General features: G+C 40.3%; 1 protein-coding gene across 2 annotated transcripts in view; it reads left to right on the plus strand.

Annotated features, from left to right (window-relative positions):
• Positions 1–24012, plus strand: part of dnah7 (dynein, axonemal, heavy chain 7) — a 163499-nt gene that overhangs the window by 77249 nt on the left and 62238 nt on the right. For both annotated transcript variants that reach the window (XM_010898809.3, XM_034286825.1), the window contains exons 30-37: positions 359–607; positions 3786–3935; positions 7070–7252; positions 15080–15256; positions 15790–15921; positions 17293–17514; positions 18333–18530; positions 23096–23251. In XM_010898809.3, coding sequence (XP_010897111.2) covers positions 359–607; positions 3786–3935; positions 7070–7252; positions 15080–15256; positions 15790–15921; positions 17293–17514; positions 18333–18530; positions 23096–23251 — 1467 coding nt within the window. The remainder of the gene's footprint in view (positions 1–358; positions 608–3785; positions 3936–7069; positions 7253–15079; positions 15257–15789; positions 15922–17292; positions 17515–18332; positions 18531–23095; positions 23252–24012) is intronic.

Genomic DNA, 24012 nt, shown 5'->3' on the forward strand with positions numbered 1-24012 from the left:
AGGGAGCGGGAGTGAAAACAAATCTCTTACTGACACTTTAGTTTAGATGGTTATATATTGACACGTCTGTCTGTGTTAATCACTGTGAGTTCATATGACCTCATGTGAAGTTAAATTAGAGCTATTCTAGTCTACTTAATTAGAATCAATGCATTCCAGCCTGTATATAACAGTTTGCACTGTTTTTGCCATGTGACCTAAAATGCTGTTTCATATTTTGCACTAGTGAATGCGTGTGTGCATTAGTGTTAGTGTGCTATGTGCAGGTTTGTGTGTTTGTGTGTCTGCTCTCTGTCAGCCCTTCCACTCGACATCTGTTCACCTCCATAATCCAACTATAATGAATACTGCTTCCCAGGGCATCACGTCTGATCTGTTCCCTGGGGTCACACTCCCAAAACCGGACTATCGTCTCCTGCTCGAGGCCATCAAGGAGAACATCAACAAGATGAATCTGCAGATGACAGACTTCTTCGCCGAGAAAATTCTGCAGATCTTTGAGATGATGATAGTGCGCCATGGCTTTATGCTGGTGGGGGAACCCTTTGGTGGCAAGACCTGCGCTTACCGGGTGCTGGCAGCAGCCCTACAAGACATCTGTGAGAAGGTAGCGTTCACATCTCATACAAGCCTGTGTAATCATCAGTTCAGTTCAGGGTCTAAAATCTCTTTGAACCTCTCATGTTTATTTTATTAAGAAATGGATACCTACTGTGCCCTTGGAAAGTATTCAAACCCCTTCACTTTCTTCACATGTTGTGTTATAGACTTCACTTGTAATTTATTATGTAGTTTTTCTTTCGCCAATAATCAACGCACAATAACCTATAATGATGGGTATTCCCTTTATTCCGTTCTTTGTAGAGGCACTTTTGGCGGCGATCACACTGTTGAGTCTTGGATATGCCTCCACCAGCTTTGCACATCTGGATTGGTTTCTCCCATGCTTCCTTGCAGATCCTCTTGAGCTCTGCCAGGCTGGATAGCGAGTGACTGTGAACTGTGTTTTTCCGGTCTGCCCAAAGAATATTCAGTGGCGTTCAAGACCTTACTTTGGGCAGGGCCACTCAAGGACTTTCATAGCAACTGCTTCAGGTCATTGTTCTGTTGAAAAAACTGAAAGCTTCCTTATCAGACTTTGCAAAGCAATGTCAGAGTTCAGCAGTACAAAGGGAGTAGTGCCGCAAGATCCCTGAGAAGCAGTACTAAGCGGTGGGCGAGGTAAGTGATAGGTCACACAGATTAGCTAGATGAGGAGCGTTACCTTGTTTTCTAAGGAAGGCAACATGTTATATGCATTTTACTCAGGAGAGGGTTTCATCTAGCCACTACAATAAATGCTTGAATGATGGAGTGCTGCAGAGATGTTTGTCCGAATTTCAGATTCTTACCATCTCTGCCGAGAAAGCTCTGCTCTGAAGCTTTGTTAGAGTGGCCATAGGGCTCCTAGTCACCTCCCTGACCATGGCTCTTCTTGCCCAGTCTAGTTGTTTCAAACTGCTTTAAAAATATTTTTTCTTTTTTAAGCCTTCCCCAGATCTATGCTTCAACACATTTCTGAACTCAGAGGTCAACAAAAACTTACTTCATGGCTTGGAGTTTGCTCTGACATGCACTGTGAAGAGTGGGACCTTCTATAAACAAGTGTGTGCCTTTCTAAATCAGGTCCAATTTAATTTTGAATTGGACTGCAGTCAAGATCTAGAGACAACTCAGAATGAATCAAAGGACACAGAATGCATCATAGCTCAATTTGGAGTCTTCAGGCAAAGGGTCTGAATAACATTATTGTGTGTAGATTATTTAATTATAAATAAAGTCTGTACACACGACAATGTGTGTACAAATTGAAATGGTCTGAAAACTTTCTGAAGGCACTATTTACACTATATCAGCCATAGTATTATGACTACTGACAGGTGAAGTGAATAACACTGGAAATCTCGTTATCATGGCAATGGGTGGGATATCTTAGGCAGCAAGTGAACATTCAGTCCTCAATTTGATGTGTTAGAAACAGGAAAAATGGGCAAGTGTAAGGATCTGAGCGACTTTGACAAGGGCCAAATTCTGACTGGGTCAGAAAATCTCCAAATCTGCCCTTGTGTGGTGTTCCCAGTCTGCAGTGGTCCTATCAAAAGTGGTCCAAGGAAGGAAAAGCGGTGAACTGGCGACAGGGTCATGAACGGCCAAGGCTCATTGATACACATGGGAAGTGAAGTGCATCGCAGTTTGTTGCATATGGGGCTGCGTAGCCGCAGATCAGTCAGGGTGCCCATGCTGACCCATGTCCATTTATGAAAACACCTACAACGGGCACGTGAGCATCAAAACTGGACCACGGAGCAATGGAAGACGGTGGCCTGGTCTGATGAATCACCTTTCCTTTTACATCATGTTTATGGCTAGGTGCGTGTGAGTCGTTTTCCTGGAGAGCACATAGCACCAGATGGCTGAGGCAATGTGATGCTTTGGGCAATGTTCTGCTGGGACACCTTGGGTCCTGCCATTCATGTGGATGTTACTTTGACATGTACCACCTACCTAAGCATTGTCGCAGACCATGTGCATCCTGTCATGGCAACAGTATTCCCTGATGGCATTGGCCTCTTTCAGCAGATTAATGGGCCCTGCTACAAAGCAAAATAAAAATGGAGGAACACAACAACGAGTTCAAGGTGTTGACTTGGCCTCCAAATTCCCCAGATCTCAATCCTATCGAGCATCTGTGGGATGTGCTCGACAAACAAGTCCAGTCCATGGAGGCCCCACTTCGCAACTTACAGGACTTGAAGGATCTACTGCTAACGTCTTGTTGCCAGATATCACAGCACCTTCAGAGTCCATGCCTCGATGGGTCAGGGCTGTTTTGGCCACAAAAGGGGGACCTACACAACATTAGGCTGGTGGTCATAATGTTATGGCTGATCAGTGTATATTGAATCACTTCAAGGCTGTAGTAAAACTGATGAACAAATTTCTGTTTAGGATGGATTGGATTCATTACAATACTTGTTACAGTGTCATTAGTTATGTAATGACACTAATAAGGACCTTTTGTTGTAAATGAACGACTTGAGATACGCCCATAAAACCCTTGTACCAATTTTCCAATTGACACCCTTGCCTGAGTTTGTGGTGCTTTATGTTAAATGACCTAATGTGTGCAATCATGTTGGCTGACATATTGGATGTTCTTTCAAAAGGTGAACTATGTTTTCTCTAGTTAGAGCATTGTTTCCCTGTAGTTGGTCCACCTCAGCAATGTTCCCTGTGACAAGCTCAGCACACCAGGGGTGTTGACATGCCTGAAAGGCATTATAGCTTTCCCAGGGAGGTAAATGAATGCCAAATGATGGAACGTGGAATTATGCCACATTTATCATCGTCTTCCGCAACGCTAGACGGCCTGTCATGTCCACCCTCCTCCCATTTCAGCGAGCCTCCCTTTTAACACTGCCTGACAGCTTCACTCTGAAACGCAGATCGCCATGGTTTTGGTTCCGCTTCTTTGTTTGGAGAAGCTCTTTATCATGGAGACATTGATCCCTGAGGTGATTTATTCCTTGACAAAGGAAGTGTGGTCAAATGAGGTTCTAGCCTAATCTACATTGCGCTCTGGCTGTCTTTACAAGTAGATAACACCCCTTTTTTTCCTTCAAGTGCTTTTAGAGGGCTATGATCTATTATAAGTAACTTGTTTCTATTGTTCAGAAATAATGGTGGTAATGAGCAAATGTTGGTGTGCTTGTATGTATGTGTATATGTGTTTCAATATACTTTAGGGTCTAATGGATGAAAATCGGGTCCAGATTACTGTCATAAATCCTAAATCCATCACCATGGGCCAGCTGTACGGTCAGTTTGACCCAGTCTCTCACGAGTGGTCGGACGGTATCCTGGCGGTCAGTTACCGTGCCTTTGCTAGTTCTCAGGTAAGCTAGTCATCAACCGTCAATTCCGAATTGAGAAAAACTGAGCATTCAAACATAAAATACATTGACCTAACTCACTATAAAGTATGGCTTTACTGCCCTGTATGGTTTCCATGGAAACAGGGATTTTAGTGACAACCTGCAGATTTAAAAAAATGAGATTAAGATGTTCACGGAGATCAATAACTCAAGGGAATTAACTTGGTGTCACAGCCGTGGGTCACATGCTGTGAGACCTTCTTCTAGGAGGCATTTGGAAATGACACAAGGACAGCAACATGTTGTAATGTGCTATTATTTGTCAGCCAACAATTTAAATTGACAGAAGCAAAGGGTAACTTTGACACCTTTTGATCATACTTTTTTCTCATGAGGTTATTATTACAGATTTACTAAAATATTTTTTATCATCATGAGGTATTGAAGTACACATATTTTAAATATTTGTTATTTCAGGTAGATTGACTGGCATTGCACTGGTCTGTCTGATAACTCGCTAAGACTCATGGGGTAGCTCAAAAAATAAGTTGGCTACTTTCACCATCTTTTCACCAACATTGAAAAAGGTGAGACTGCCTGATAAACGTCAAATGATTCTGAATCTAGCAAAAAAACATTTTGACAAACTATTTTATAAACCTCCCAAAACCCCTTGGATTTGCAATATGTTATTTGCATGTATGTGCATTATATAAGTACAATGACTGTCATATCTCAGTTAGCTATTATATTTAAAAGTTAATGTTTTTTACTGTCCCAACAGTGCCAGTTCACACACATTACACTGACAATACACTCAGTAGCAACTTTATTAGGTATGCATATTTAGTATTGGGTAGGACCCCTTTTGTCTCCAAAATAGCCTGGATTCTTTATAGGAATGGATTTAACTAGGTTCTGGAAACAGGTTTGACTAGTTGGCTGTTCAGAAATGCCCTTATGAACACTACTGTTGCAAAGTCAGGTCATTTTTGTATTTATGGCCTTTCTGTCAGTTTGAACGAGTTTGGCCATCCTCCTCGGACTCTCATTGTATTATTGTGCCCACAGAACTGCCGCTCACTGGATGTTTTTAGTTTATTGCACTATAAATTCAAGACTTTAATGCATAAAAATCACTAGGTTTCTGAGATGCTGGTACCACCATGTCACATTATGTCATGCGTTTTCCCCTTTCTAATATTTGATTGAACAGAAATCTTGTTGACTATGTCTGCAAGTTTTCTATATCGAGTTGCAGCCACGTGATATGTTGTTAGGCTATTTGTGGTAATGAGCAGGTGTACTAAATAAAATGTGCACTAAGAGCTGGTTTACATTATGAGAGAGAGAGAATAAAAACTCTAGATAGATGTTTGTTGGATTGCATTATCGTTTCCATAGCATTTGAATATACAGCTCCGGAAAATATTAAGAGGAACAGAAGCGTTCAATTTACAGTGGTCTCTTAATTTTAACCCTTCTGTTCCTCACTCAAAACCTTCCTTTTCGACTTTTTTGGAAAGGAAAGAAAAAGGTGCACTGGTCTCTTATTTCTTTCTGTAGCTGTACACTGAGACATGTTCGAGACATACCACACAGGATTGTGGCCATCAAATTGCGGGAAAATCGAGCGATATGCGTGGCCACTGCACAGAAACTTCATACAGCTCCCACAAAATTGTCTTCACACTTGTGAAACTCCTGGTGGGCTCTATCAAAAATGTGATGCACGCCACCTCAATTAATTGTGTAATGACATCTGCAAGTTTACACAACAAAATTATAACATTTGCCAATTAACACAATTAGTTTGCATTAAAACGCATTGCCTGTTCTGCTGTGTTAAGTGCCCTAAACTCAGTTCTGCCTACGTGACAATGAGTTCATGTTTACCTAATGTTACAAAGTTGCATGCCACACCACTGCGAGCTGTCAGAGACAGAGTTTAGAAACAGGTTTATTTCAGGGAATAGTTCCTTACTTGGATGCAGGTCAACTGGCAAACTAGCTATAGTGACACGCTAGCTGCATGAATGTCTGCCATGGTAGCCAGCCATTATCTGTCTGCAGATTTTCATTTCATAGCTACGTTAGTCATTAGAGGCTAGTGCAAGCAAAATATTTTTTTTTAAGATGACTTCCACAACTTGATGGTTTGGGAAGCATCTGCTTTCCATCTGGGATTTTCGGTACAGAAACTCATGTTAAAACCTCAAAAAATTCTATAAGCAAAAAATATGATGCACTTCTATTCAAATGAAATGTTGGCCTGTTAATCACCAGTAAAATGGCCCTGTATAAAAGCAGTCAAATGTGCACGCCAAACAATGCCTACACTAGACGTCTGTTATTTTCTGCTCATTATTTACCATAGAAAATCTGGTAAATTCTAGTTTTGTTGGCACTTTAATTTGAAATCACCAGCTTTGACACAAGGAGCATCTGCATACTCCATGTGATTTCATTCCTCCGGTTCAGGGAGATCTTTTCAAGTAATGTTTTCTGTCAGATGATTACATTATGCTTTCACTGTTTCTGAAGCACCAGATGGCCCAAGCCGATTGCATCTTGAGTTGTTTATATTATAACAAATCAATTTAACCGGAACTGCTGTCAGCTTTCTCAGAATTGATGCTTGATGTTGAACTCCATTATGCATGTGCAGGTGTTATTTCAGTTCAGCAATTCAATTCCACAAGGCAACATTTGTGTATAAGGTCAGTTTTGACTTTCAAAGTAGACTGGAAGTTCATAATGTCACTGGAAAGTACTGCATATGTTTGCTGACAAATCCATCTGGGCCATCTTTAAATCCACCTACCTAAGAACTTTCTTTAAATGTACTTTTAAGCCTTTCAGAAACTTCTAAGCTCCACTAATACCCAATTCCTCAAATAACCTTGAGTGCAGCAGGGTCCCCTCTGCTCTAGTTCTCTTTACATGAGGGATTTTATTTAAGACTAAAACTGGCGTGATCATAAACAGGGGGGCCACCAAAGATTGAGTAGGGAAGCAAGAGGGTTCACTCGTTAGCAACCACACAGCCACGTGAGCATCTGAACAGGTGCACAGGAGTCTAATCCTTTTGTGCTACATCAATACTGGTAGTTAAAAAGCCTCTTTCCAAATAGTGACCATTAGTCTCCCTACAGAGTCCGGACAGAAAGTGGCTGATCTTTGATGGGCCGGTGGATGCTGTGTGGATCGAAAACATGAACACAGTGCTGGATGACAATAAAAAGCTGTGCCTGATGAGCGGAGAGATCATTCAGATGTCCCCACAGATGAGCCTCATATTTGAACCCATGGACCTGGAGGTGGCCTCCCCAGCCACGGTGAGAGTGGGAATCATAGTTCTCCGTATGTAGTTTTCAGATACAGAGCACTAATTATGGTGAAAGATGAAGTGCTGTAAGGGCTGATTGAAGTATTATCATTTTTATCGCTTCATTTATGGTCTGCATATCACAAATATTTCCGGCTTTTAACAAATGTCACAATAAATATGTATTTAATAAACAGAGTAAAGATGTCTCAGAGAAAGATGTCTGATTGGCATTTACATAAGTGGAGCCAACGTTGCCATGAACGGTAATGTGTAGTGGCGTCTGCGTCCGGTCTGTCACGATGCCGTCACTAAAGGGAGCGACCTATCCTCTTAGCACATAATTAATGTCACAATTACCAATTCAATGACACCAAGTGGACCAATGAGGCTCAGGCAGGCTGGCGCCTACGCCACTCCATATATTTCTTCCTGAGTAGGTGCTTGATTATATAATATAGTCCACTTGGATCTTCTGCAAGCTCATTAAGTAAGGACTATTTCTCTGGGTTTTCCATGTATGCAGACAAAGGGAAATGTTTGGGCAGTTGTAGACCATACCCTGTAACTGTCGGGTCTCAAGTTGTTCTTGTTTCTTCTTGTTTGGGCTTGTAGTGGTCCGTAATTGCACATGCTCTGTTGCATATACGGAAACAAAAATGCAAGAATTTCAAATATTAATTAAATATATTAACATCTACAGTTAGGTGTGGAAATATTTGGACACTGATACAATTTTCATAATTATGGCTCTATGTACTATCACAATGGATTTGAAGTGAAACAGCCAAGATGCAATTGAAGTGCAGACTTTCAGCTTTAATTCAGGAATTGCAACAATTTTCATACACAGTCCCCTTATTTCAGGGGCTCAAATGTAATTGGACAAATTAACACAATCATAAATAAAATTTTCACTTTTAATACTTTGTCAAGAATCCTTTACAGGAAAGGATTGTTTGATGTCTGGAACACATGGATTTCCCCAGCGCTGGGTTTCCTCCTTCGTGATGCTTTGCCAGGCCTTCACTGTAGCTGTCTTCAGTTGTTGTTTGTTTGTGGGTATTTCTGCCTTAAGCTTTGTCTTCAGCAAGTGAATTGCATGCTTGATTAGGTTGAGATCATGTGATTGACTCAGCCATTGCAGAATATTCCACTTCTTTGCCTGAACACTAGGACCACCAAGCCTTTCAAACAAACATTAACAGCCAGATTTAACATTTCAACACCAATTCATAGCTCTAGTAGTAAAGAATATCATTGGTATTTTGTTATGTGAATAATTATTTAGCCTAATACATTTGTAGAATATTAATCTTCAGTTAAATAAGCAGAGAAAATTCAAAGAGAGCCGATAGGATGTGTGCGCGTTTTAGTTTCTCTTTCCTAAAATAAAAACAGTAAGTTGTAATATGTTTGTTGAATTGGTAATTGGTGACTGATAAACAATTTCCTTGGTCTTTTGTTATGTGAATAATTCTTTAGCATAATACATTGGTATATTTCACTTTTAGATTTACATTTGATGAATTAGCCTACACAATTAGCTGAATCTCCTATTGAAAAACGGTAATGTGTGATAAGTAGCCTATATGGTTTGTATTATGTTTCAATAACTGCCTAATTAAGTTTGAATGGTCATGGAAATCTTATTTTATTTGGAAGTTCATTCAAATTCAACTAAGGCTCTGATCACTGATCTGGGACTATCGTGCATTCATCCACTGATGTCATGCATTCAGTGAGGGGTAATTAGTGCCTGGGTACCAACGCTAAGTGACGTGAGCTATTGGCGATTTAAGTCTGAAAACTGGGAAAAACAGGTAAATAGTCTCTAAATAGTTTTCCTTTTGTGATTTTAGAATTCTGACAACGGAACAATGTAACATATGCCTATTTAGGAAAAGTCATTGAAGGAGGATGGTGTAGCTTTCAAAATGGCAGTTATATTTCAATTCCAAACTCAAACGCCAATTCATGATGGCATTTGGCACTCTTAGTGTTAAAAAACTCCTAGGTTGCTTTCACAATATGTTATGAGTCATTGTCCATCTGTAAAGTGAAGTGCCGTCCAATCAACTTTCGTTTAATTTAGCTGAATCTGAGCAGACAAGTATCCCCATACACTTCAGGATTCATCCGGCTGCTTCTGTGTTCTGTCAAATCATCAATAAACACTAGTGACCCAGTGCCATTGGAAGCCATGCATGAACATGCCATCACATTGCCTCAACCATGTTTTACAGATTATGTGGTATGCCTCGGATCATGAGCCGTTCCAAGCCTTCCCCATACTTTTTTCTTCCCATCATTCTGGTACAGGTTGATCTTAGTGTCATCTGTCCAAAGAATGCTGTTCCAGAACTGGGCTGGCTTTTTTAGATTTCGTTTTTTGGCAACGTCTAATCTGGCCTTTCTATTCTTGAGGCTTATGAATGGTTTGGACCTTGTTGTGAACCTTCTGTATTTGCTCTGTTGAAGTCTTCTCTTTATAGTTGACTTGGATAATAATATGCCTACCTCCTGGAGAGTGTTCTTTACCTGGCTGGATGTTGCAAAGGTATTTTTTCCCCCTTTTTCCACAATGTACCATTTGGCCACTGTTGATTTGGCCACTCCTAATGTTCCTGCTATCTCTCCGATGGATATTTTTTTTGCAACCTAAGGATGGCCTGTTTCACTTGCATTGAGGGCTCATTTGACTGCGTGTTGTGGGTTCACAGCAACAGCTTCAAAATGCAACTGCCACATCTGGAATCAACTCCAGACTTTTAACCTGCTTAATTGATGAAGAAATAATGAAGGAATAGCCCACATCTGTCCATGAAACAAATTTTGAGTCAATTGTCTAATTACTTTTGGTCCCTTGAAAAAGAGGGGGCTACATATTAAAGAGCTGTAATTACTAAACCCTTCCTCCACTTTGGATATGAATATCCTCAAATTAAAGCAGGGATACTGCACTTTAAGCCCATATTCATTATTTAACTGTAGCTTGAATATATTTTGGTAAACAGCCAAAATAACAAAACTTATATCAGTGTCCAATTATTTCCAGACCTACAGTGGGGAGAACAAATATTTGATACACTTCCGATTTTGCAGGTTTTCCCACTTACAAAGCATGTAGAAGTCTGTCATTTTTATCATAGGTACTCTTCAACTGTGAGTGACGGAATCTAAAACAAAAATCCAGAAAATCACATTGTATGATTTTTAAGTAATTAATTTGCATTTTATTGCATGACATAAGTATTTGATACATCAGAAAAGCAGAAAATGTCTGGTATAGAAACCTTTGTTTGCAATTACAGAGATCATACGTTTCTTTTAGTTCTTGACCAGGTTTGCACACACTGCAGCAGGGATTTTGGCCCACACCTCCATACGGACCTTCTCCAGATCCTTCAGGTTTCGGGGCTGTCGCTAGGCAATAAGGACTTTCAGCTCCTTCCAAAGATTTTCTATTGGTTTCAGGTCTGGAGACTGGCTAGGCCACTCCAGGACCTTGAGATGCTTCTTACAGAGCCACTCCTTAGTGGCCTGGCTGTGTGTTTCGGGTCGTTGTCATGCTGGAAGACCCAGCCACGACCCATCTTCAATGCTCTTACTGAGGGAAGGAGGTTGTTGGCAAAGATCTCACGATACATGGCCCCTTACATACTACGAATGGGAGGTAGACGATTTTAGTATTAATCGCAATGAAAAATACTCATGATTTTGAAATCGTTGAGAAATATCATAATCGGGATAATCATAAATTGGGATAATTGTCACGAGTGAAAAAGTTCTGCCAGTCGCTGAAGTTTCCCTGACTGCTTGTTTTGAGCGCACATCTCACGTTGTACTACGCAACTAAACATCCTCTGCAATGCATGCTCAATGGAGCCAAATGGCTCTGCTAGCTTAAATAAAAAAAATATATATATATATTCTAATATGTCATTATGAGTTGGGATTGTATTGTAATGATATAAAGAATTAACTAGTTTCAAATACCTTTACAACATTACTAGTTTAACGACTACACTTAGTAGCTTACAAAAAAGATATCCCACTATATGCAAATACCTGTCCATTCCATTACCATGGAAAATAAGCTGTTGAAACAATGCTGAGCTCAAACAAACCAATTATATTTATCCTAGAAGACATGCAGCTACAAGAGATGCATGCAGAAAAAAACTGTTAACACCTGCAAATTGTAGAAAATATGAATAGTATTTACATTATGATACATACAACTCTTTCTAATTATAATTTTGTTTATATTGTAGGCTAAATGCTACTGAAAATGACAAGAGAAGACAAATAGAATATTGTTTGCTCGGGCCATGATTACATTGTCGATCTGCATGGTCTGCACAATACAGGATGCGCAGAACATAACGGGGAGCTGTTATAATCAATTATAAAGTTATTATAAAGAATGACACATCAAATAGGCCCATCCTTAGCTAATAATGTTCATTTTTGGCCAGGGTAATCGTGGCATGAAATTCTCATATTGTCCCACCCCTGTTATACCATACGGCCAAGTTGCTCTCACAACAGCTCAATAGGGTTGAGTTCCAGTGACTGTGCTGGCCAGTCCATTATAGACAGAATACCAGCTGGCTGCTCCTTCCCTAGATAGTTCTTGCACAGTTTAGAGCTGTGCTTTGGATCATTGTCCTGTTCTTGGAGGAACAGGACAATGCGATGTCCACAGGGTATGGCGTTGCAAAATGGAGTGGTAGCCTTCCTTCTTCAAGATCCCTTTTACTTGGCATAAATCTCCCACTTTACCACCACCAAAGAACACCCTGAACATCACATTGCCTCCACCATGATTGACATATGGCGTCAAGCACTCCTCCAGCATCTTTTCAGTTGGTCTCACGAATGTTCTTTGTGATTCAAACAACTCAAACTTAGATTCGTCTACCCATAACACTTTTTTGCAATCTTCTTCTGTCCAGTGTCTCTGTTCTTATGCCCATCTTAATCTTTTCTTTTTATTGGCCAGTCTGAGATATGTCTTTTCTTTGCAACTCTGCCTAGAAGGCCAGCATCCTGGAATGAGACCAAATCCAATGCTTGCAAGCAGCTATTTATGTGTTGTAAACATCATCTGTGATTGGCAAACAAAGAATATCTCTCTAGTATCTGTGAAATGGATTGGCTATTTATTCATATACTGGGGCGAGACCTTCCAAAAATGGATTCACTTTATGTTGCTTCGCCTTGACCAAAAAGGACAAAAGTAATGTAATTTGACTTACTGTAGTCAGGTATCCAATAGAAAAAATGCAAGCTTCTTGTACGTACAGTTAGAAAAATAACTAATGCAAACCTTTAATAATAAAAATATGCATTAGCGTTTTATCGCTATCTTCTGTTAAACTTTTAACAATTTAAGTGATTAATGGTTATCAAAGTTAACTTTTTGGTGAAAGGATTAACGGTTAACAGATAACTTTTTGATTAACTGAGCCCAGCTAGGCTATTTAATGAAGCTGCCAGTTGAGGACTTGTAAGGTGTCTGTTTATCAAACTAGACATGTATTTGTCCTCTTGCTCAGGTGTGCACTAGGGCCTCACACTCCTCTTTCTATTTTGGTTAGAGACAGTTCACTTTGTTCTGTGAAGGGAGTATCGTTTCTTGGCAATTTCTTACATGGAAAAGCCTTAATTTCACAGGAAAATATCAGGACGTTTCTTTGTTTCTTGACATTTTCAGCCTGTATTTGAACCCACAATTGCTGAGGTACCAGTTAGTCAACTAGTCTACAGAAAGACAGTTTTATTGCTTCTTTAATCAGGACAACAGTTTTCAGCTGTGCTAGCATAATTGCAAAAGGGTTTTCTTATGATCAATTAGCCTTTTAAAATGATAAACTTGGATTAGCAAACATAACGTGCCATTGTATTACAGGAGTGTTTCCAGCTACAATGGATAAATAATTTTCTTTAGAAAACAAAGACATTTCTAAGTGACCCCAAACTTTTGAACAGTAGTGCCTATACAGCTCCGGAAGAAATTAAGAGACCACTGCATCTTTTTCTTTACTTTCTAAAATGTTACTCTTCTGTTCCTCACTCAAAACCATAATTTTCTACTTTTTTGGAAAGGAAAAAAAAAGGTGCAGTGGTCTCTTAATTTTTTCCAGAGCTGTATGTATACACTGATCAGCCATAACATTATGACCACTGACAGATGAAGTGAATAACACTGATAATCTTGTTATGTTGTTTTTGGAAAAATACTTGCCCATTTTGAATTTGATGTTTCAAAAATGTTTGGACAGGGGCATGTTTACCAATTTGTTGCATCACCTTTTCTTTTAACAAATCCTCTTTATTCCAGAGGATGCAGCATCAGTGATTCCTAAAAATGTTTTCACATTTTTATTTGTCAGACCACAAGACAGTCACAACTTCGTCTCAGTCCATCTTAAATAATATTTTAATGATATTACATACCTTAGATGATGAGATTTTACGTTGAGAAACGTTATTCTTAAAATGTTAGACTATTTGCCTGTACTCACTTTCACAGAGTGATGAACCCCACCCCATTCTCATTTCTGACAGACCCATCCTCTCTGGAATGATCTTTTAATACCTAATAATATTACTAACCTTTTGCCAATTGACCTAAATATTTTTGTGATATTCCTCCAGATGTTTCCAGTCTTTTGTTGTGTGTTGCTGCCATAATTTTTTTTAAATATGTCGCTGGCATCAAATTCAAAATGGGCATATACTTTTCTAGAAACAATACATTTTCATTTTTAACATTGTTATGATGTCTTTCTATTGAAAATCTAAATGATTTATTCATATTTTATGCAGTGTCCCAACTTTTTTGGAAATTAGTTTGTGTATATAAAAATATGTTCAAGTGGGTGTTCAAGTTCAAGGAGGGTGTAGACTATGCATGAGATTACAGGGAGATGCTTTGAAGTAGACATTTGCCAGTGTTCTTGGGTGAGGATACTACAGGCGTCAGGTATGTGAAACCCTGAGTGCAGCACAACACTGAGTGCAGCTCTACATCAAACATGTTCAGATCTGGTTCAGTACAGCCATCAAACTTGATTTTTCTCTCTCCCTGAACAAGAATTCTAAACTTTTCTCTCCCTGTCTCCCTTTGCACACTCCTCTCCCTGTTCTTTCAATCTCTCCTCGCCTCTGCCTGTCACGGTTTTTTCCTCTCCTCAGATCTCCTTCCCTTTCCTCTGTTCAGATCCCTCTTTATCTCTCCTTGCTCTTTCTTTCGATCCCTCTCTCACGGATAATGAGTGTTATTTGGTTCTTGTTGGAGGCTACAGTGAAGGAGACCTGCCAGGGCTACCGGCTACCATAAAGAAGCCCTTAAATTCAGCTCCTGTTCACTAAAAAAGCCGCCGGCCTCTAACTCACTGCCTTACACATGTGTTGGATATTTATGTACCCCCCCCCCCCCCCCCCCCCCCCCCACACACACACATATATACACACACACACGCATACAGACAGACACCTGATAAAATGAATGCAGCCATTATAGTCTCAATGCTACTGTATTTCTATACCATTCATCATCCAATTTCTTTAAAGCATTTTTCTTTTTAACTCCCTCTTTTAATGGTCTCTGGTAAGCTGTGTTCTAGCTCGGTACAAAGGAAAATAAATTGTCTGGCTCTCGTAAAGTTGCACAGTTAATGAGCGAACCGCAGGCTACTCTCCCCTTTTCGTGTTTTAAAATTGAAGAATGTTCTTGTATTGCTTTCCTTTTTTTTTGGAGTGTGTGCGTGTGCATGTGTGTGTGCGTGTGTGCTTGCTTCTTTGTTTGTGTATTTGTGTGAGGCAGGTGTCTCGCTGTGGCATGATTTACATGGAACCTCACCTGCTGGGATGGAGGCCCCTCATGCTGTCTTGGCTCAACACGCTGCCCTCCACGGTTGGCACCCTGCACAGGGACCTCATCACTGGCCTCTTCGACCGCCTGCTACCAGCCTGCCTCCAGCTGATACGCAAAGCCACTAAGGTAGAATAGAAATGAATAGACTGGACAACAGTACATTACAGTGATCTGCACACCTGGTTAGCCAGTGGCTCATCAATGGATTTGTGGTTTACATTTTAGTGACATTTGTTAGACAAAAGTAATATCTAGACCTAGAATTGAAACAGTGCGTCCCAAGCAACAAAAGCTGCAACTGCATGTTTTTTGAGTGAGAAAACAAACTCAAAAAAACCTTCAGTAATCTGTTATGCTAGCATACATAGTTTTTTACTGCATGACGGAACAGCTGGTGGAATTTGGTGAGTTCAAACGGGCACAATTCATGATTTTGGACAAATACCATGCTAAGACAGAGTTGAATAATGGCTTGTTGTGAAAAATTACTTAAGAACAACTCAAGGTCAGCGTTATTTTGCCCAAATATGAATCTAGGTTGAACGATTCCTTTAAGGCAATGTGTCATTTTAGACAGTTCAGAATGAAAACACTGTTGAGGCTTCTCATATTAGTAAACTCAGATGGAATGACATTGTGTTTGCAACGTTGTGCCCTAGGAGCTCTCCCCAACGTCAGACACCAACCTGGTGAACTCTTTGATGAACCTAATGGACTGCATGATGGACGAGTTCAGGGAGGAGGGCAAGATAAAAGGCATGAACGATAGGAACGTCTGCTCCTGGCTGGAGGTGAGGGGAAGGAGAGGTTGTTGCCATGGTCTGCTTTTTTTATTTTTCGAAAGTGAAAGTGCTATTTTTCACTTATAGTCCCACACCGTACATAAAATAACAGGAAAACATGTTAAGTTGGCAAGTTGTTAGTAAGTAGTTTTGGATCAGTGGGTAATTAATTTTAACAAAGTTTTGACAAAACAAGTTGAGTTATCCTTCTGATAGTTAGTGGGTTTATTTGTGTGTGAATATATCTACAATGGATTAAAATAAAAGCCAACCAATTGTCTGTCAACATCCTGTTAAAATAGTTAAATTCCCTCTTATCAGCCTAAAATCATGCCTAAAAGCCCTAGGTTATTTTGACATGCAGGCTAACTCTTCTGTGAATTTGTTAAGCCACCCAAATCTGTTTGGTAAGTATTCCCACAGAAAACAAACACATTGTGTGATTTCTGTTAATTTCTTTTCAAACACATTCACTTTTTAATATTAGTTTTACAGCTGCCCAACCATCCACACTGTTTTAGTTGGATATCTCTGCCCTATTTGATCCACATGTTGCTCTGTAAATCCCTGGGCATTAATGTTTGGCCTTCATCAGCCTATAGAGTCTGTTTCTCTAGTCATTGCATTTCCTTAAAAAATGTTTTAACCAACATCACTTCCACACATCCACCGAGACCTAAAGGATTTTAGTACATGAGCAAACTATCGATTTTCCTGACCTGAATTAATCATATCTGGTGAAAGCACTGGTGTTATTCTCCCCATGCCACACCTTACATATTTATGTTCATCCATGTTTTGAGCAAGTTTAACCTGTGTTTTGTGTATGAGCCACAAGAGTTTTCTGTAATTCTTACTGTTCTTACCTAGGTTTGGAAATGTCTACTGTGTAGATTAACCTTTAGTTGTCAAGTTTATTGAACCATTGACAAAGATTTTGGATGTCATGTTTAAGTTCAATAATGTATTTATATTAAACTGAATTATTTTTCCTATTTAGGCTAACATGCTCCACCCCCTTTTCTGAGAATCTGGTTTGCAAAACTGCTATTCTTCCCATGCACATTTTACACACGACATTGCAGGTTATAGTGCTTCAGGAACTGACAAATCGCACATTAGAGTATGTTCATCAAAATGTATGTGTTTGTAAGGCTTTTTCCATTAAAGTAGCCTATCCCAGACGTCCCAGACTGCTCCGTAACGATGTTTACCTAAAATTATAAGTAATAACGTTGTTAGCTGTGTGCACTTAATTACAATTTCTCATCAAATAAAGTCTCTCCTGCATTCAATTTGTGTTTTATCGCACTGTCACCTAAGAAATCTTGAATGTGAGCATTTTACAAAACTGGCCAATCTTTCTACCTTGCACCGCAGGGCATTTTCGTTTTCTGCCTGGTGTGGTCGGTGGGTGCCAGCTGCACGGAGTCCGGGCGAGTGAAGTTTGACAGCCTGGTCCGAGAGGTGCTTGAGGGAGCTCTAAGTGAGGAGACGAGGGCACGCCATGGCATCCTGGAGCAAGTGGCGCCTCCTGCCAGGCAGCTGACTGTGCCACTGCCCACGGAAGGCACACTCTATGAGTATAAATTTGTGAAAGAGGTGAGATGCCGCATGACTAAATAGCTCCTATTATAAGCTCTGCAGACAATGTAATTTTTCTTTAACATTAATGTGTTTGTGTGTTCACCTATTGAGTGGTTGCTTAGTCTGTCAAAAGAAATTCTAACTCACACCCTACAAAGTCAAGCAGTAAATCATACCTTGCACATGCTTGTGTCAGAGTGGACTGTACAAAGTCTGTTTTGCCCTTTAAAAACATTATGGCTTATTAAATTATGTATTCTTTTTGGGCTTAAGTTCAGATCTACCAATTTAAAAAGGCTTAAAATGTAGTCTGTAACATAATGTGAAACAATTAAATTACATCTTGTGGACTGCCTGAAGGGGATAATAGCCTCCACTTTCTGGTTATGAGGCTGTAAAGGACAATGTCTACTTTGACTTCCTTTGTTTTGCAGTCATGTAGAGAGAGAAACAGCATAGCCTCTGTACCAGGTTAGTTACTTCCTAAAGCTCAGGTTCACTCACACTAATGCTAGATTAAAAATAATTAAAAAAAACAGTTGAACATATTGAAGAGTTACAAAATAGATGGAAAGATAGGGGAAGTGAAACAAGACAGCTTTGAACCCATGCAGACTCATACGTGTGCCGTTGTCAGCGGCCACTAGACCACCCTAGGCGACAACTAGGCAACTTCAAATAAGCAAATAGATTTTTGTTTCCAGTGAGTGGTTACCAAGCTTAAGACAGGAAATGAATAAGCAGTCACTGTATAAGTAGGATGAATATACGCTAAACCATTTGAAATTGTTTCTTTTGTTTGTTCTACCAAAAATGTTATTCTTCCTCTACAGGGCCAAGGCCGGTGGGAAATGTGGACAGACGAGCTAAGGGCGACTCTGCCTATCCCTAAGGACATTCAGTTCAACGAGATCATCGTGCCTACGGAGAACACGGTGCGCTACATGGCTCTGATGGAGCTGCTCATCACCCACCAGAAGCCCGCTGTCCTTGTCGGTCCCACGGGTACTGGCAAGAGTGTCTACATCATTGTGAGTGGCCTCTTACGTTGAAAATCTAATCAGAACCGCATCTAATCAGCCATCTCAATCAGCTGGGTCTCGTTTTACACCAATTATCTCATTCAGCTAATCAGTGTCTGATTTTACACCACAAACTACACAGTGGATTTGAGTTAGGGCCTTGAAGGTCTTACTCGGCTTAGCTCTAATGTCCCTTGTAAAAGCCTAGTGTATCCTCCAATTGATCCTCCAGTCCAGTTGATCGATCCAACATTTTTTTTTTCTGTTCTGATTTTTCCTAACCACCCAGTTTTGTAGTGCCCAATTTGTGATTGCAGCCATGTTTTATCGCAGTAACTCCCAACCGACTCAAGAGAGTCAATCAGCGTTTGTTCTATGCACGTCATGCCAAGCCATTTCACACTTTTCACACCACTTGATCGACCAAGAAGTTTTCACCGAAATATGAATGCTTGGAGAAGAGCACACAAATGTTGAGCTCACATGTGCCTGACCCCCCACTAGGAGTTGATCTTAAGCAAGATGAGGCAACTGATCTTGTTGCTTGCTTTTTGGAGTTTTAGGCTGGGTGTCTGTATAAACACTTTTTGACAATAGCTGATATAAAAAGAGGTTTGTTAAATGTTTGGTTAATTGAATTAACCAAACACAGCTGAAATTGGGAGCTATGAGTCTGCCTGTCCTTTGCCTAAGGACTGGTTGCCTGTGTTCCTAAGGAACATTGGGTAGACTGTCTGCCTGGTCTTCCGCTACAAAACATTTGGTCCTAGATCAGACACTAGCTTCTCTGCTATTGTTTGCTGGGGTTTCCTAAACCCCTCTTGCCTAGCTGCACACTGCCCCTGCACAGCAGAACCAACCGTCTGTAACTGTGCCTGGTTGAGCGCGGCATCTCTGGAGTGGCAGGTATGATGAATGAGCCCACGGCCCGAGCTGGAAGGGAGGGCCCGCCCCTCCGACGGACACATTATAGCGCGCCACCACCGCTGGCGAGCTCCCTGCTCGAGTGCTAGGCGGACCAGACAGACGCAAGCTCAACTCTCTATTTTGGGCTCAGAGGTGGGAGAGCTTGGGGAGCGCAGACTTCCCAATTCATCACATTAACAGCCCCCATCCATTATCTAGCTCGTTACACCCGAGCTAGATAGCGTACAAATGCTGCTTCCAGCCCCCCCACCACCCATCAATGATGGACTTGCTTTAGAAACATATTACACACTACAAGCCTTTTGTCTGGGATGTTGTGTCAGGCAAATTATCTTGCACTTGTTTTTGGAGTCGATGGGGTAGGATGGAAATGGGTGTCTTTAAAGGATGGTACAATTTGTGTGACCTGAGTCACGGCAGAGTTTATAGTTTTAAAACACACACATACTTAGCTATCTAATTTGGGACACCAAAGTTGATTGCCCTTTAAAATCCTAGTTTTAGTAATCCTAACGCTAAACCTCAACCAAACTTAATTAACCTAACCATGTCTAAACTTAACCTAGCCCTAAAGCCTAACCCTAAGCATTACCGGTATTTCTAACTCTAACCCCAATTGTAACTTTTGCCCTTAACCTAATACTCAAACAATTGCATTTTTCTGATTTAACCAGTTTGGGGGAATTTTTGTCCCTCCTATATTGTCAGTTCAGAAATGCACACACACACACATTTCATGGAAACACATGTATACTGATACCATGCACACACATTTGTTTTTCTATCATCGTGGGGACCCAGAAGTCCTTGTTTCATGTACCCTAACCTAACATTAACCTCAATAACCTGACCTCTATGCATAACCTTAATCTATTCCTAATGCCTAACCGGTAATCCTAAACACTAAATCTAACCGGTAATCCTTAGACCTAAAATTGAACCCCATTTTAACCCTATGCCCAATTGTATGTTTTACTGTAAACCTAAACCTGGTCAGGACCTGACAAAAACCCTTGTGGGCATATATTAAGGTTTTGCTTTTTGGTGGGGACTTTGACTCCTAAAGTGTACACACTGAAATATTAGAGTGGCAAAGGGTCTGAATACATATATACAGTATGTACATGAGATATTTCAGTTTTTCATTTTCAGTAGATTGGTAGAAATAAAAATAAAAATGTTTTGCTTATCGGGTATTGTGTGTAGATTGATGGCAAAAAATACATCTGTTTTTTTTCTAATTAAGTCTGTAACACAAAAACATGTGGAGACAGGGAAGGGTTCTGAATACTTTCCATAGTCACCATACAGTTGTGCTCATAAGTTTGCATACCCTGGCAGAAATGTTGGCATTGATTTTGAAAATATGAATGATTAAAAAAAATAATAATAATCATGCAAATTTCTTGTGTTGAAGAATAGTGATCATATGAAGCCATACATCATCACATAGTTGTTTGGCTCCTTTTCAAATTATAATGAACAGAAATCACCCAAATGGCCCTGATAAAAAGTTTACATACCCTTGAATGTTTGGCCTTGTTACAGACACACAAGGTGACACACACAGGGGAAAATGGGAATTAAAGGTTAAGTTCCCACACCTGTGGCTTTTTAAATAGCAATTATTGTCTGTGTGTAAATCGTCAATGAGTTTGTTAGCTCTCACGTGGATGCACTTGAGCAGGCTAGATACTGAGCCATGGGGAGCAGAAAAGAACTGTCAAAAGCGTAACAAGGTAATGGACAATTATAAAGAGGGAAAAGGATATAAAAAAGATATGCAAAGCCTTGCAAATGCCAGTCAGCACTGTTCAATCACTTATTAAGTGGAACATTTGGGGATCTCTTGATACCAAGCCAAGTTCAGGTAGACCAAGAAAGATTTCAGCAAAAACTGCCAGAAGAATTGTTCGGGATACAAGAAAAACCCACAGGTAACCTCAGGAGAAATACTGGCTGCTCTGAAAAATGGCGGTGTGGTTGTTTTAAAAAGCACAATATGATGGTACTTGAACAGAAATGAGCTGCATGGTCGAGTTGCCAGAAAGAAGCCTTTGCTGTGCCTATTCCACACAAAAGCCTGGTTACATTATGCCCGTCAGCTCCTTGACATGCCTCACAGCTTCTGGCACACTGTAATTTTCGAGTGACGAGACCAAAATAGAGCTTTATGGTCACAACCATAAGCACTATGTTTGGAGAGGGGTCAACAAGGCCTATAGTGAACAGAATACCATCCTCACTGTGAAGCATGGTAGCGGCTCACTGATGTTTTGGGGGTGTGTGAGCTGTAAAGGCACGGGGAATCTTGTGAAAATTTATGGTAAGATGAATGCAGCATGTTTTCAGAAAATACTGGCAGACAATTTACATTCTTCTGCACGAAAGCTGCGCATTGGACAATCTTGGACTTTCCAGCATGACATTGACCCTAAGCACAAGGCCAAGTTGACCCTCTAGTGGTTACAGCAGAAAAAGGTGATGGTTCTGGAGTGGCCATAACAGTCTCCTGACCTTAATATCATCGAGCCACTCTGGGGAGATCTCAAACATGCTGTTCATGCAAGACGACCAAAGAAATCGCATGACCTGGAGGCATTTTGCCAGGACGAATGGGCAGCTAAACCACCTGCAAGAATTTGGGGCCTCCTGTCTCCTATGGATAACCCCTGATCTTTTCAAACTGAACAATCACATATCCGAGGTCATGCTGGTAGCTCATAAAGCTTGTCTATTGATGGCGGCTCATTTTTCCATCATCAGCTAAGATGGCTGTCCACTTAAACCCCTCATGCTCCATCTATCTCTGCAACCAATCCAAATAACCTGTGTAACACCGCCTTTCAATTCCATGGGGTCCTGACTGAGCATGCTGCACCACTGACCTCAAAAACTCTGGACCCAACCCCCCTTCCAAATATAGCCAACCACAACTCTTAACCCCATCACCACTTTTAAAAATAATCTCAAACCTCACCTGTTCCGTATGGATATCACCCCAGCTTAGTTCGTCCCTTAATCATCCCTAGCCTAAAGCTAAGTAACTTTGAATCATTGTGTTTTTTAACGCTCTTTGCTGTATAGTGTCCTTGGGTTCTTTAAAAGTCACTTGACATCTCATGTATTATAAAGAACTGAAAAATAATTATTTGTGCTGTACTTTCAAAGGAGGATACACCCTGAAGTGAACATTCAGAACTAGAATGTTTAATTATTTTAGGAGAGAGTTTACCAAATATATTCTCCAGTGAATATGATTTGCAAGAAAAGCTCTTATTGTCAAAGCACAAACTTCTTTTCATCTAACTCCTATGGGTACTCGAAATACCAGCTGCAAGCAAGCAATATAGAAATGTTGAATAATAAGGATGTTGCATATTCTCCTGTCCAGACTCATAATACAAAACTTCAATTTAGATTGTAATTTTGACATTATCCTCAAAAATCCCACTACAGCCTTTAAGGAATTGGTCCAAATCACCATGCTGTTATAATGATGAACAAAAAGCACTTACAAGTTGTACTTCTGGACATTAATTTTATTTTCACAATAAAATGCCAACCTAAACCGTACTGCTTGGATGTAGTTACTCTTGGTAACTTAGCAGTGTGAATTGACACTAACTTCTCAAAACCCTCTGTAGGACTTTCTGCTGAACCGTCTGAACAAGGAAGTATACAGCCCCCTGATGATCAACTTCTCGGCCCAGACCACGGCCGCCCAGACACAAAACATCATCATGTCTATGCTTGACAAGCGCCGAAAAGGGGTATACGGCCCACCAATGGGCAAGAGAATGGTAGGTTTTCCAGGCTGGGCATACTTGTCAACATCATGCATAGCTGTTGAATTTTTTAAAAAGGAATTCAATTATTGATTTAGAGTTGTACTGATATAATAGGGTATTATTGAATTGGATGTACTTAACTATTAAAATACACTGTATTGCCTGATTGTATACACTGGGGAGAACAAGTATTTGATACACTGCCGATTTTGCAGGTTTTCCCACATACAAAGCATGTAGAAGTCTGTAATTTTTATCATAGGTACTCTTCAACTGTGAGTGACTGAATCTAAAACAAAGATCCAGAAAGTCACATTGTATGATTTTTAAGTAATTAATTAGCATTTTATTGCATGACATAAGTATTTGATAAATCATACGTTTCCTGTAGTTCTTGACCGGGTTTGTACACACTGCAGCAGGGGATTTTGTCCCACTCCTCCATACAGACCTTCTCCAGATCCTTCAGGTTTCGGGGCTATTGCTGGGCAATACGGACTTTCAGCTCCCTCCAAAGATTTAAATGCAGGATTTTAATCCATGATAGGGTAGTGTGTTACTAATGGTTTTGTTTTAGACTGTGGTCCCAGCTCTCTTCAGGTCATTGACCAGGTCCTGCCATGTAGTTCTGGGCTGATCCCTCACCTTCCTCATGATCATTGATGCCCCACGTGGTGAAATCTTGCATGGAGCCCCAGACCGAGGGAGATTGACCTTCATCTTGAACTTCTTCCATTTTCTAATAATTGCACCAACAGTTGTTGCCTTCTCAC

This window comes from Esox lucius, chromosome 16 (assembly GCF_011004845.1).
Source record: "Esox lucius isolate fEsoLuc1 chromosome 16, fEsoLuc1.pri, whole genome shotgun sequence".
Taxonomy (NCBI): domain Eukaryota; kingdom Metazoa; phylum Chordata; class Actinopteri; order Esociformes; family Esocidae; genus Esox; species Esox lucius.